Raw genomic sequence first — 15,230 nt, 5'->3', positions numbered from 1 at the left:
TGTGCATGCCGGGGTGTGCGTCCGTGTACCGGAGTGTGTGCCCCGGTGTCCCTGTGTGTGTGCCGGTGTGTGTGAGTCTGTGTGTACCGGTGTGTGTGTCGGTGTCCCAGTGTGAGTGTGCCTGTCCCGGTGTGTGTGTCGGTGTGTCCGTGTCCCGGTGCGTGTGTCCGTGTCCTGCTGTGTGTGCGTGTCCCGGTGAGTGCGTCGGTGTCTCGGTGTGTGTGTCGGTCTGTCGGTGTCCGTGTCCTGGTGTCCCGGTGTGTGTGTCTGTCTGTCGGTGTCCCGGTGCGGTGCGAGGGCTCCGCGCAGCACACACACACACACAGACACAGACACACTCACACACACACACACACACAGACACACTCACACACAGAGACACAGACACAGACACACTCACACACACACACACACACACACACACTCACACACACACAGAGACACAGACACAGACACAGACACACTCACACACACACACACACACAGACACACACACACACACATTCACACTCACACACACACACATACACACACACACTCACACACACACACACCGTGGTGTGCGGGGGAGCCGCAGGGAGGGAGGAGGGATCCGGGGCCGCTCGCACCGGCACCGAGCGGGGGGCGCGTCTCGCCCTCGCACACGCGCGGCAGCCCCGGGACCGCCGGCTCCTCCCGCCGCATTAAAAGCGGCCAAGTTCCGCGCCGGGGGCAGCGGCGGCTCCGGGCGGTGCTGCCGGGGATGCACCCGAACGCCACGGCCCCGGCCGTGCCCGCGGGGCCGCTGCAGCCGCAGCCCAGCTATGCCAACGCCAGCAACCGCTCCGACCTGCTCCCCAAAGTGCCCGACGAGGAGGACCTGGACGTCAACACCGACATCTACTCCAAAGTGATGGTGACCGTCATCTACTTGGCTCTGTTCTTGGTGGGCACCGTGGGCAACTCCATCACGGCGTACACGCTGGTGAGGAAGAAGTCGCTGCAGAACCTGCAGAGCACCGTGCACTACCACCTGGCCAGCCTCGCCTTCTCCGACCTCCTCATCTTCCTCCTCTGCATGCCCATCGAGCTCTACAACTTCATCTGGGTCCATCACCCCTGGGCTTTCGGGGGGGCCGTTTGCAAGGGCTACTACTTCCTCCGGGACGCCTGCACCTATGCCACGGCACTCAACATCGCCAGCCTCAGCGTGGAGCGCTACATGGCCATCTGCCACCCCTTCAAAGCCAAGAGCATCATGTCCCGCAGCCGCACCAAGAAGTTCATCAGCTGCATCTGGATCGCCTCCTTCCTGCTCGCCATCCCCATGATCTTCACCATGGGGCAGATCTACGGCAAGGACCGGGATCCCGACTCCCTCATCTGCACGGCCATCGTGGACACCTCCACGCTCAAGACGGTCATCCAGGTGAGGAGCCTCCTCCCGCGGCTGGCCGAACTTTGCGGAGCCGGGCGGGGCAGGAGGGAGAGGCTGGAGCGGGCTCCGGCTCGGGATGGGATGTCCCGGCCATGGCATGTCTGGAACGGGATGTCCCGGGCAGCCCTGGCGGGACGCACCGGCCCGGGGTGCGCTCAGGAGGGATTTGTGGGGGTCTCGGCTCTGCCCGCTGCTCCCCTCCTGCCCCGCCACTCTGAGCAGAGACCTTGCACCGGGGAAAATCCTGCTCCGTGCTAAATCCGGCCCCTTCCCGTGCCCGGAGCCTCCCGTGTCCCGCTCCGCAGCTCCTGGTGGCTGATCATGGCCAGAAACCCCCGAATTTCCACCCTTTCCCCGCATTTTCTGCATCTCCCCCCCTTCTGCTGGAAAGCGGCCAGCAAGTTCAGGGGAAACAAAACCCTCTCTCCCCGTTCTTTGTGTTGATCCAGAGCCGTTTTCTTCAGTGTAGTGACAGCTCCTAATTTCAGAAAGTTTTGGACACAGGGTGTAGCACAGGCTTCTGAAAAGGAGCTGCATGGTGGAAGCCAGAGGCTGCTATTTTTGCAGTTTTGGGGAAATCCGTAGCTGGTTTTAGCAGCCCCTCCTGACTTCAGCACGGCTTTGCTGCTCTCCACACGGTGCTAAATCCAACACACCCATGCGTGGAAGGGATTTCAGCATCAACACTTGCCGTGCTCCAGTGCTCCGGCGGGTTGAGGCATTTGTTTACTGGAGCATTAAGCTTGAAAAATGTAAGAGACACGGAAGGAGGGACAGAAGAGAGCAAGACACCAATCTCCATAGCCCCTTGGCTGCCAGGCTTGCATGTGATAGCTGCTCAATTTTTCATTTGGAACATGAATTTCAGGTGGGGTTAATCAGCGGGCAGCTGGAATTTAAAGCTGCATGGGTACTGAAGTTGCTGGGATGTTCCCACACTTGAAGGGAAGGAACTTAAATGGAAATGAATCAGAACCATTCCTTCCCACTAAAAGCAGGTGAGGGTATGTGCATTTAGATTTAAGACCAGAGTCAGGTAAATGTCCCAGTTTCCCCTTTGTATTGTTCAAGTAAACCAAAATCAAGCCCTGATAGAAGCCCTGGATTTCCTCTGAATTTTATCACGATCCCTAACTTTCATCTGAGGTGGTGAGGGCTGCATTTCTCCTGTAGATGCCTGGAAGGTTTTGTCAGTGGCAGCCCAGTGTACTTAACCCAAATTCTCTGCTCTCTGAGGAGGCTGGGCCATCTGATTTGAGAACAATGGGACTGAAATGCATTATTTCCACTCATCTTCCTTCTAGGATTAAACTGATGCTCGTTGTTACCATGGCAGGGCTAAAACCAGAGGATTATTTCCTAGCCATATCTTTGGAGATTACACTTTAAACAATTCCCAGTGTACCTTAGACTCTTGCAATTATTCAGGCTATACCTTGCCCCATTAGCCAAGTCAGGAGTAGGAAGACATGAATATATTGTGTGTATCTGAAGTTCACCTGTGGGCTTTTCCTCATATATATATCTTTAATTAACTAGTGGATTAATTTAAAAGTTAAAAGAAAGAGGCAGCTGTTGGGGGAGAAGGAAGGACCAAACCCCAAACTGTGCCAATCTGTTCCTTCTCGGGGGATCTGGCTGCAGAAGCGGCTTTGCCAAGCCAGGAAGGTTGTTTCATGGTTTCACTCCATTCCTCTGAGCACAGGGAAGCATCACACAACGTGAGGCAGGGCCCTGGGCCGGGGAGGGCTCTGGAGTGAATAAGCAAAGCAGCTGCAAGTCAGGTTTGAAGTGCGTTAATGGAAACCATGGCACAGCGTGTGAGCCGGCCTGAGCTGCGCAGAGGTTTAAAAAAAGACAAATGATGGAAGAGCCAGGAGAGAAAGGGCAGTGCTGATGTGCAGTGTGACGTGCAGAGGTCTTGCTGGGTGGCAATCTGGAGCCCTGGTCTTTCGTGGTGGGTTCAAGCTGCTTTAGAGCATCTCTGCATCTCTTTGAATTCATTTTCTGTCTTTAAATTAAGGAGAGCAGTGATGCACTTGCTCGAGCTGGCAAATCACTTGTAATAAATCACTCAACACATTTCACTCCTATTCCTGTTTGGCAAACTGTCTAAAGCAAACTGGCATTTCTTTTTTGGAAGCCATTAGTTCTCCAAGTGGTTTTATGTGTTGACTGATTGAAAGAAGTTCAAGTTCTGTCCCAGAACAGGGCATTGTAACCATTTGTACCCTCAGAGACCAGTGTGAGCTAGGGTTTTGCTGGGATCATTACAGGAGAATGATCCTCTCTGAACTGGAACAAGCTTCCTGGAAAAAGTATTTCACAGAATCACAGAATATTCTGGATTGTAAGGGCCTATTTGATTGTAGTAATTCAACATCTCTGGTTTTGAAAAAGTTCCTCTGTATTTGCTTTGAGTATTCAAATTTTAGTGGACATTCCTGAGTGGAATTAGACTGAATGTGAACAATCAGGATTCCTTGTAAGAAAAACAAAAAAAGTAATTATTCAAACAACATTCATGAAATTTGGTTCTTGCACGTATTAACCTACACCACTTAAGCTCCACAACAACTCTAAGAGGTAATGACTGATATTCTTCTAGCAATTACAAATTGTTCAGGGCAGCACATAATCAGGAAGAGCAGCAGGTAAGGCATTCTACAGGGTGACACTGTGTGTCCCCACCATCCCTACACCAGGCACACCTCACCTCTTGCCATCGAGGCATAAAGCCCTGTGTGGGCTCTAAAATAGAATTCTTAGAACTCTTTCCCAGCTTTGCTCATCACTGTCCTTGCAGCTGCTTTAATCAGCCTGTGGATCTGGTTTATTATGCATTCTCCATTGCCAAGTTTTCATGTTGCTTCTGCCAGTCAGGGATGTCTGCTTTGGATTTTGGCATCCACGTGGGATCTGGTACCAGGAGTAAGTTCCATTATAGCCACATTATTTAGGTCTAGCAAACCCTTTAGCTGGCAGACATCCCCTGAAAAGCACTGCTGCCAGTTTTGGGTTCTTTTTCCACATAGATTAAACACTTCTTAAAGCCATACAAGTAAATTCATGTTTTCATGGCACTTCAGCTGGGGGAGGCTTTAAATCTCCCTGTTGTGGCAGCAATAGATATGAGAGTTCTGGGGCAGGATGAGAGGTTTTCCTTGTTCATTTTTGAGTCTGTGCCTGTGGGGCTGGCTCTGGAACCAACTTCCTCAAACCGGGATCCCACTGAGTGTCCTGATCTTACCATGTGCAGCCCTGTGTGCCATAAACATTGCACAGCCTCAGCCCTGATGTTCAAAAAGCTCTGAATTTTACTGGTCAGATGCAGTGCAAATTGATTTTCCTGCTTATTACTTTCTTATCTCATCCCTGCTTTCTGGACAGGTTCACAGCAGAACCTGGGGAAGAGGGGAAGCTGAAGGAAACACCTCCAATCCTGGTGCACTGTCAGTCCCCACACACAGAGCTCCTCAAACTAAAACCCCTGGATTTCACCCTCCAATCCTGGTGCACTGTCAGTCCCCACACACAGAGCTCCTCAAACTAAAATCCCTGGATTTCATCTGAGCCTGGGCTGGGCACAAGGGGAGCTGGGTGTCAGCAGCTCCTGGCCCCCCAAAATTCCCAGGGGAAGGTGTTTTCCCACTGGTGTGGCACAGCCTGTGCTTGGATGGCTCTGCTGCAAAATGTCCCCCAAGTCACAGCAAGTGCCTGGAGAGTGTCTGACACATGCTAATGTTTGATTTGCACAGACAGCTGGTGTGATCCCATTTATTAAAACACATGGCAGCAGGCCCTGCTCCTCCAGAAACTGCCACAGCTCCGGCAGCTCCAAGTTGCTCATTTGTGAGGGCAGCACTTGGGGAACTCCTCTGGACCTCCTCACCCTTTGGGAGGATCTCTGTTCCACGTGGATCAGCCCAGCCTGCATGGCTGCAGCTCCCCCATCCCTCCAGAGCCCTTGTTTATTATGTTTTATGAAGGCTGCTCACAGTTTGGATGATTTGTAGAGTAAATAACTCTGCACACTAAACAACTGTTTGCCCAAGTGGCTCCTCAGGTTTATTTCTGCCTACATTTCTTCACACAATGCCTTTGAAGGGACCTGCCAAAGAGCCTCAGGTGTGAAGGGGATGGAAAGGAAGGACCAGGAGTCTTGACATCCATTGCCATGCTCTCTACACATTCTTTTAAGATCATCTATTTGATTTCCATTTGTCTGAGGGGCTCACAGAGTTATTAATTCCATGTATGATGTTGCAAACGCTCCCTTGCACTTTCCCCTGGTAATCTTGTACTTCCTTGTCCCAGAAAAGAAATCCAAAATTTCTGCCTACGTTTCTTCATGCAATGCCTTTGAAGGGACCTGCCAAAGAGCCTCAGGTGTGAAGGGGATGGAAAGGAAGGACCATGAGTCTTGACATCCATTGCCATGCTCTCTACACACTCTCCCAAGGTCATCCATTTGATTTCCATTTGTCTGAGGGGCTCACAGAGTTATTAATTCCATGTGTGATGTTGCAAACGCTCCCTTGCACTTTCCCCTGGTAATCTTGTACTTGCTTGTCCCAGAAAAGAAAAGAAATCCAAAATTTCTGCCTACGTTTCTTCATGCAATGCCTTTGAAGGGACCTGCCAAAGAGCCTCAGGTGTGAAGGGGATGGAAAGAAAGGACCAGGAGTCTTGACATCCTTTGCCATGCTCTCTACACACTCTCTCAAGGTCATCCATTTGATTTCCATTTGTGTGAGGGGCTCACAGAGTTATTAATTCCATGTATGATGTTGCAAACGCTCCCTTGCACTTTCCCCTGGTGAGGAGCACCGTGGCAGGGTGGTGGGATGTGCTCACTGCTCTGGTGCTGTGGAAGGCAGGGCCCTGCCCACCGTCAGATCTGTGATGCAGGGTAAATAAACATGACAAGCATTTCTCCATATTATGTGAAAATAGCAAGCCATAAAACCAAGTGGCTGAATTCTCTCCAGGTTTGCTGGCAAATCCTATCAAGGATTAGTCAATACTCCAGGAATCCTTGTTTATACTGGTATTGACTGAAGGAATTGAAGTTGATTTCTCTTCCTTAAGTCACAGCCAAACTCCTACGGTGGCTTTTAATAACAGAGCTGTTCTAAATCACTCACTGCTCCAGACAAGTCCTGGGTGCCACTCACCCCTCACAGATGGCACCTTTGTGGCAGGACTGTGCCCCATCAGGTCGTGGTGCTGCCACACCCTCAGGGAGACAAGAAAATGAGGATATTGGTGTGTAAATGTGCCTGGATCCATCCCCACAGTGGTGGAGAGGGACCCCAGCAGCAATCCCATCTACTGTGGTGGGAGCATCCCTAAAATGCTGCCTTTTTTTCCAGGGCTATTCAGGGAAGCCAGGGCTTTAACTCAGCTATGCACGACAGCCCAGCCTGCCTAATCCCAGCCCGTTTACACCCTGCTCTGTCTCGCAGCTAGATCTAATTTAAATAAGCTCTTGTGTTCATTGCTTTACATAACCACTTTGCCTGCTGTGTTTTGCCAGTTCTTACATAATTTCTTGTCTTTTTCCCCCCCCCCCAATTGATTTTAATTCACTTGATTTCTTTTTCCCTCCCCCTTCCCAAGATGTCAGCTGGAGAGATAATAAAAAAATGAGGAAATGTGGCCGATTGATTCAGCTCTTAGGTTTTCCTTTTACCAGCAGCTAGTGAAGGCAGAAGACACAAAGGTAATCTTGTAGTTGCTTGTCCCAAAGAAAAAAAAATCCAAAAACCTTCATCTGCCTTTAATCTTGCAGATCATTTAAAACAGCCATTTAATTGTCATCTCCCTGCTTCCCCCCTCCTTTCCCTTGAAGACTTTCACTCTTGTCTCTGTGCAGCATCTGCTCCAGACTCACAGATGGCTTTTTTTGCTTCCTGACGTTTAGAAAAGCTTCTGTGTCCTGCCCGAGGCAGGCAGGATGTGCAGCACCCCCGTCTGTGGGACACAGGGGTGCCTGGGTGGGGAATTTGGGCTTCCATGGTGTCCCCATGGCTTTTGCCCTGCTGTGAAGTTGCCCCTTGCTGAGGGCCAGGGGACAGAGAGGGAGCAAAGGTGGCTGAAGGGGCTGGGGGACGTGGTGGGAAGTCTGAGCCTTAAAGCTGAGAGCATTAAATGAGCCAAACCCATCAGTCCCAGAGCTGACACCTCTCCTTTCCCTCCCATTAAGCAGATGAATCTGGGTTTTTACATTCCCAGGCTGTCTGGTTGCCCTCCAGGCCAGGCCACTCTCGCTGTGAGAAGCTGGAGATGCCTGCAGTGCCCAAATGGGGATGTCACTCAGGGCTCCAGTGACATCTCCCCCGTGGCTTGCTTCCCATGCACACCATTTCTCCTGTCCAATTGCAAATTCTCTTAGGTGTGGGGTTCAGAAAACCCCAGACATATAATGATGATGATAAATCAGTTGAGCTGATGAATTATTTGGGGAAAAAAGTGCTTGGGTTTAGAAAAGGTGGTGGTGGTGGAGTACTGACCCTGGCTGGGGAGCACATTTCTGAGCTGACAGTTCATTCCCAGGGTTTTTCTGCATTCTCTTGTTTTCTGTGTATGGGAGGAAAATAGTGAGACAAGTTTGTATCCCATTATTCAGGTGCCTTGTCTGAGAAGGTCCATCCTCCTCCTCCTCCTCCCTGCTGGGGGTACCAGGAACTCATCACCCCCCCTGCTCGTGCCAGGACAGGGATGCTGTGGCACAGGGCTGGGCTGTGTGACTCTCATCCTCAGCCTTTGGAGAGGATGCACCTGCTGGGCTGGAGGAGCTGCTGGCCTGCAGGTGGTTTCAGCATGTGAGACTTGCTCCTCATCTCCTGTGGCTTTGCACTTCAGGAATTCTCAGTGCCCTGCTGGGCTCCATGGGAGCTTTTCCTCTCCCAGGGAGAGAAAGATGCAGTGGAAAAGGTCTTTGTGGCTGAAACTTTTCCTCTGAGGAAAAGTTCAGTGAGGTTTCTCTGGAGCTTTTGTGTTCCCATGGGCTAGGGGCAATTGTCAGCTGAAGACAGGAATCAAAGAGGAGAGATTCTCCTTTTAAAAATGATTTAAAAAAACCAAACAAACAAAACAAAGGAAAAAATGTAAACTTTCATAAAGCCTAATATTTGAAAGGGGAGAAAAAGCATCTATTTTATGCAAAATGCTCATGAAAAAGCTGGGAGTAGCTCTGGACTGAAGAGTCCTGGAGAGAGCAGGTAGCATCACTGAATCAGGGAGGCACAGGAGGGGCAGCTGTGCCATGGCTGTGCCCTGGGCTGGGTGGCACTGCCCATGGCTGGGCTGTCACCTGCAGGGGAGCAGCCCCTTGCTGCCAAGGCCCATCCACGGGTGTCCCTGCTGCCTTCTCCTCCTGGGCAGGTCCTGCTGCTGGTCCCCTCCTGCCAGGCTCAGCCTGAGGGTACTCCCTGCTCTGCTCTCAGGGCTTGGGGAGGTGTCAGACAGCCAGGGGAGGAGCCATCTCACCCCTCAACCATCCCGGTTTTTTTCCTCTAAGCTTGAGAAAAGGGGTTCATCACCTTAGGGGTTCATCACCTTAGGGGTTCATCACCTTAGGGGTTCATCCCAGAGCTGGGGGCAGGGACCTGCTGCAGATGTGCCATGAGCACTGGGGTGCAGGATGACACCTGGCTCAGCAGAGACCCCTACTTTTGATCAGGACTCCAAGGAGCTAATTAATACAGTCATTGCAATGCCACATCCTATTAATTTTAACTTAATCAAGAACAAAGGGTGTCTGCACTGCTGAACTGAGCAAATGTGGGCTTAATTCGTGGCAGGACTTTCGTACCACCTTGTTCCCTTGGAGAATTTCTTTAATAAGTCCATAACTATTTGAGTATGTTCAATAAGAAATTAACCCACTTTCCTCTCCTATTCAATGATTTTTTCAAAACCATCTTATAAAAATGCAGCTCACACAGCTGCTGGGAAAGTTTAACTCATTACTGGCATCACTATTGATTCCTCCTGCAAAGACCCTTACATTTTATCCCCACGGGGGTAATTTATACAGTTTAATATTCTCATTTAATTCCAAAAAAGAAACTCAATCCTTTGAGTTTCTCATGTTTCATTTTTTATTGCTGTCAGTCATGGGCTTGTGACACTGTCATACTTGTTCCTTAAATCCAAGTGTGTCAAGTTTGATAAAGCACTGTAGGCAGAAGAAGGATAGGTTTAGACTAATAAAGAGATTATTTGACCTCAAGGTACCATGATGGGGAGCTGTGTATGCCCCAAACACTTAATAGACTGCACTTACTAAGCCAAGGAGCAAACTCTGCCTCAGGCTTGTCTCCCTGACTGCTTGCAGGTGTTTCCTGGCTAATGCAGGATAGAAAATCCCTTGAAAGGGAAACAAGAAAGAGCAGGAATTTGATCAGCAAGTGTCTCAGAGTGCAGCAGTCCAGAGGAGCTGGGCACATGGCCAGCCTGGCACTCAGAACACAGCCTGGAGATCAAACCATGCCAGGAAAAAAAAACCCTGTAATACCTGAGGCTCCACGAGGCTGAGAGGAGCTGCAGCAGAGAAAAACAGAGAGGAAAAGCAGCAATAAAGTAACCAAGAAGTTCACTTCTCCTTTGGGATAAGTCCTTTTTTCCTCCTTTGAAAGTCTAATTGAATTTTCTTTGCTGCCATCCCCAGCAGCCCAAGCTCAGCCTGCTCAGCCTTTATGGAGAAAATCCATAAGCAGAGTGAGGGCATGGGGAGAGAGAAGCAAAACTGTCCACAATGCCTCCAGCACTCAGAGAGCTTGGGCTGACACCCTTAACCTCAGGAAACAGGTTAATTTTCCCCCAGTAAAGAGTTTCCAAGGGCACCAGTGCTGGAACTTGCCGCCACGTTTCCCTTCAGCAGGTCAGGAGATGAACAGAGCTGCACTGGCCTCTGTCAGCAGCTCTCACACTTGGGGCTGCAGACAACAGGGGGCCAGTGTTTGACTTAAATATGGCCTTTCATTTATTTATGCTGCATATCCACCACTCAGTATCATATTTAATGCAAATAACATTCAAGTGAAATCCCCACTGAGAGGCACATTATGAAGATTAACAGCCTGGCTTTTCCATTACTCTGGTTTATACACTGTGGATTTGTGCCTTATGCTTTGTAGGCAAGTGCTGGCAATACTTGAATCCAGAAATCTATACCTAAACCTGCTGTTTTGCAAAAATCAGTGCCCCAGAGCCTGCTTGTGATTCCACAGCCAAAGAAAAGAGCTGGAGGCATGAAAACCTCTGGGAAATGCTGACATCCAGGTGGGTGAGAACCTAGAAAGGTTATTTTTGCTGGTCACACAACAGGGCACTGGAGAGAGGTTTATTGCTTTTAATCATATAACCCACTTTTCTTTTAAACAGGCTGTCAGGAAAATTAACCTCCCCAAGTTTAAGGTGATACTGATCTTATTCTCATGCCCTGAGATTGTCTGGAGCTGGTTTATTCCTTTGGATCTTTTCTGGTGAATTTGTCAGGTGAAATGCCATGGGCCCAGCACCTCATTATGGAATTTTCTAGCAGGGTTTGTGTCTGGTTTGGGTCTGTTCCTTCCTCTGTTCACCTTTCATGGAGGGAAAATGTGACCAACAGCACGCTGTAAAATGTGGCCAAAGCTGTTTGCTGCCCCACCAGGGTGATGCCACTTGTTCCCTGTGCCACCACACAGACACTGGCTCTGTCACTGCTGCACTTGCTGCCTGCTGAGAGCTTTTCTCTTGTGGCACAGGGGAAGGGAAACCTCTCCCCTCCTTTCTCCAAGGGGGAGTCAAGCAGTGATGAGACTGCCAAGGGCAGCTGCTGCTCCAGGGCAGGCTTGGAGGATCAGGAGGGAACAACCAGCCCAGCTTTAAGTGGACAGGGGTCAGTGCAATGGCAGCACGGCCAGAAACGCTGCCTGAGCTGACAGTTGTTTTCCAAGAGCATCCTGGAGCCAAGGAAATACCATTTATTCTTTAGTATCCAGCAAGAAAGGGAGTTTGTTTGAAGACAGAGCACCAGCAGCTGCAATAGGCATTTTCTTAGTCAAAGGAAGCAGCAGAAGCCTTTTAGACTTTGTGTCACTGCTGAATACCCTGCCTGGGAGCAGCAAAAAGCTCAGGGAGTTTCCAGATGAGCTCCATTATGGGTGCATTTTCCCTCAGCTCATCACAAGCCAAAGTACAGGGGGTGTCACCAGCAGTGTGTCCAGGGCAGTGCTCCCAGTGAGAACAAAACCTCAGTCACCCAAAGGAAAGGGCTTTTCCAAGGGGCCAGGCCAGAGAGGGGACAATAACAGCAAAACAGAGAGGCTGTGGCTCCCAGCACCCACTGCCCAAGCTCAGCCCCAGCCACAAACCCTCCCTGCTCCTCCAGGTCCCATCAGGTGCCACTGGGGTGATGGTGTTCAGAGGGGTCTTGTGTTGAGGGAAGAGACAGAGATCTGGCTCCATGCTACAGAAGGCTTGATTTATTATTTTATGGTATATATTACATTAAAACTATACTAAAAGAATAGAAGAAAAGGTTTCATCAGAAGGCTAGCTGAGCTAAGAATAGAAAGGAATGAATGATAACAAAGGTTTGTGTCTTGGCTCTCTGTCCGAGCCAGCTGGGCTGTGATTGGCCATTAATTAGAAACAACCACATGAGACCAATCCCAGATCCACCTGTTGCATTCCACAGCAGCAGATAACCATTGGTTACATTTTGTTCCTGAGGCCTCTCAGCTTCTCAGGAGGAAGAATCCTAAGGAAAGGATTTTTCATGAAAGATGTCTGCAGCACACTGGTGCTTCCCATTACTTTCTGTCTCAACAAGGTTTCACCTTGGTGCAATCCCTGCTCTCCCAGTTCCCCCTCTTCAGGGTGGCTCCCACTGCATGAGGGGCAGGCTGGAACCTCAAGGAGATGCTTGGAAAGAAGAGAAATGTTTCAGGTTAAAAACAGGGATGGGGCTTCAGGATAGAGCTGTGCCTGGGGGAGCTGCTCTGCTTTTTTATAAGGAAGAAGAGGCCTCTTGCTCAGTGCCATTAATGTTAGGGGTCCTGCAGGAAAAGAGGATGAGGATGAAGCATGGCAGGAGCCATTTATTTTTGAGAATGAGATGCCAGCTGCTTTACTGCTTTGCAATTCTGTCTCTCCCCAGCCAATGAGTCTCCCACCCCTGTCCCTGCCTTGCTGAGTTCCTCTCAAAGGGGCAGGAGATGTGATCTGCAGGGAATGGCTTTATCAGAGGACATGAGGCAGAAGGTCTTTCCCTTTCATGATTGCTTTTATCTTCCCTCTTGCCCCCGTTATCAATGGAGCTGCTGCAAGAAATACTGTTAGAAATATAGTGAACACCAGAAATAAATAAACTCTTTTTTACTTTAAAAAGAGTGTGTTTGGGAAAGGGAAAATCGCTGGTCATACCCCAGAGGTTTTCTCCTATCATGTAGAGCTCTGATGAACTTCATCCCTTAAATATTTCCCAGGCAAAAGCTGCTGTTAAGGGCCCTCAGGAGCTGCCCCCTCATTGTGAGGTTACATCTCTGGGCTCTTGCATAGACCATGTTCAAATAATGTTTCTGTTTTCTGCTCAAAGGTTGTTGGTTTTACCCCCATGAAATAATGGAAAAAATTGTTAAACTCATCAACTATTTAGGGGAAGAATGAAATTTACTCAGTTTCAATTAAAAGAAAACACCCAAAGCAATAAGAAACCCATTGCCAGCCTGCAAGAAGTAGAAGCAAAGAGGCAAGGGCAGAAACAGGGCAAGAAATGACAGTTTTATAAACCTCCTGCTGGGTAGGGATAGAAGAGGTCTTTGTGCCTGCAAAACAAAACTGTTTTTTCTGTAAAGCAGCTATTGACTGGGGCTCTAGAACTGCAGCTGGAGCTGCACGCAGCAGCCACACGCCTGCACACAGGCTGGCTTCCTCCCCACTGAATTCAGCAGAGACAGCCAGTGCTTTCCCTTGGGGCTCCAAACCAGAGCTCTGCTCTCCAATTTGAGAAAAAAAAAAAAAAAAAACAACTAAAACTTTCCAGGTGGTTTTTCAGGAGAAGGAGTTCAGGTGGTTTACAAGCCTTCCTTTCCCCTCCCAGTTTCGCAGGGTGGCTGTGCCAGGTGCCCTTTGCTGGGGCTGTGTCTGTCAGGGTGCAGTGCCTCATTCTCCATCTGGATTTGCTCTAACACCTTTCCTGACTCTCATGGCAGCAGAGAGGAGCTTGCTTCAAAGGTCACATGCATTGATTGGGCTGTGGAGATGATCTTGACTTGTGACCTCTGGGTACCATTGAGACAAGACTGAAGCACAGCTAAAAATCTTCTGGGCATTAATTCCATTCCAGCATTGGCCTTCTTTCCTCTTTGGGAGGCTGGTCCACACCTCAGTTCCTTACACTTGGGAGGGTCAGCCTCTGCTCCCAGGCAATGAGTGATAGGATGAGGTAAAACAGCCTCAGATTGCACCAGGGGAGGGTCAGCTTGGATGTTAGGGAAAATTCCCATACTGAGTGGCTAAGCAATGGTGATTCTATGAAAACCTTAACAGTTACCAGATTTCCTTCTATTTGTGTCCTACAAATTTCCAAGCACACTTGGAGAACCTTCTGGTGCTCCATGGAGCCATCCCATGGACCCACCCCATCCTCCTCTCCAGATCCTGCACCCACAGCAGCAGTGCTGCTCTCCTGCCCAGACCTGTGGCTGGGGCCTCTCAGGTCAGGGAAACCACTCAGGTGGAGAAAGGTTCCTTCTGCCTGGCTGCCTTCCCTTACAAACAGACAGCAGTCCCCAACAGGGGGATGGAGCTGCTGGGGAATCGCCCAGGAATGGGTTTAGCAATCAAAGACCTCTTCACCAGTGGTAAATCATGGAATCACAGGATGATTTTAGTTGGAAAGGGACCCAAAGATCATCTCATTCCAGCCCCCTGCTGTGGACAGGGACAACTTCCACCTGACCAGGCTGTCCCAAACCCTGTCCACCCTGGCCTTGGGCCCTGCTGTGCCCAACATCCCAAGAGACTGATGGGGACAAAACCCCCCAACCCTTTCTGGGAATGAACTTGATGAAAATTATTACCAGCAAACATCAAGAAAGAAGCCTTGAAAAATTACTTTCCAGGCTGTGGCAGTGGTTGTTTTGACAGAGTTTTGATGCCTTCATTCAATATTCCATTGAAGCTTCGCTGGAGATAAGTGATCTCATAGAAAACAGGGCTTTTGTGTCTGGTCACAAAGAATGATTTGCAAAGACTGCTGAGGGAAGTAGAGTACTTATCCAGGGAGACAAGAATTTCAGATGAAAATAATCATGGCTTCTTCATTTATAATTCTAGATGCAACTTTGTCAGAAATCTGCCTCCATCCAAGCTGATTGGGCTGGAAATGGAGCAAACCAGTGGGAAAAAAAATGTGGACTGGTCACTCCTAAGAAAACAGCTTGTTCCAAGACTTACTCACAAAATGCTTCCAGCTTCTCTTTCTGCTCACAGCATGGTGTGCAACAAAACCTGGGATGGTTTTAGGAGCACATGGTTGAGGCAGTAATGTAGATGTGAAGTGGAGCTGCTGCCCTGCCAGCCTCTCACAGCTGTTGAGTGAAGTTTTGTGTTTAAGTTGTTTTAAGGTGAACGAGACAAACTTGCCTGGAGCACCAGCACCAAGCCCAGCAAAAAGTGGACTGATTAAATAAACAGAGATCTCCCTGTTATTAGTGCTGTTTGGATAACTTTGAAATGCTTATTTTTCAAAGTAAATGAATTACATAACTCTTTTCCCTATTTTTGGCTCAAGAAGGAGTCAGTGAATTTTCTG

The 15,230-nt window shown here is 49.3% G+C and overlaps 1 protein-coding gene across 1 annotated transcript in view; it reads left to right on the top strand.

Annotated features, from left to right (window-relative positions):
- Positions 1 to 582: 582 nt before the first annotated feature.
- The window catches only part of NTSR1 (neurotensin receptor 1), a 55,787-nt gene continuing 41,139 nt past the window's right edge, over positions 583 to 15,230 (top strand). Inside the window, exon 1 of the mRNA XM_036395610.1 lies at positions 583 to 1,408. Coding sequence (XP_036251503.1) covers positions 743 to 1,408 — 666 coding nt within the window. The 5' untranslated portion in view covers positions 583 to 742. The remainder of the gene's footprint in view (positions 1,409 to 15,230) is intronic.

This window comes from Molothrus ater, chromosome 17 (assembly GCF_012460135.2).
Source record: "Molothrus ater isolate BHLD 08-10-18 breed brown headed cowbird chromosome 17, BPBGC_Mater_1.1, whole genome shotgun sequence".
Taxonomy (NCBI): domain Eukaryota; kingdom Metazoa; phylum Chordata; class Aves; order Passeriformes; family Icteridae; genus Molothrus; species Molothrus ater.
This window is presented reverse-complemented; position numbering and strand designations above follow the sequence as displayed.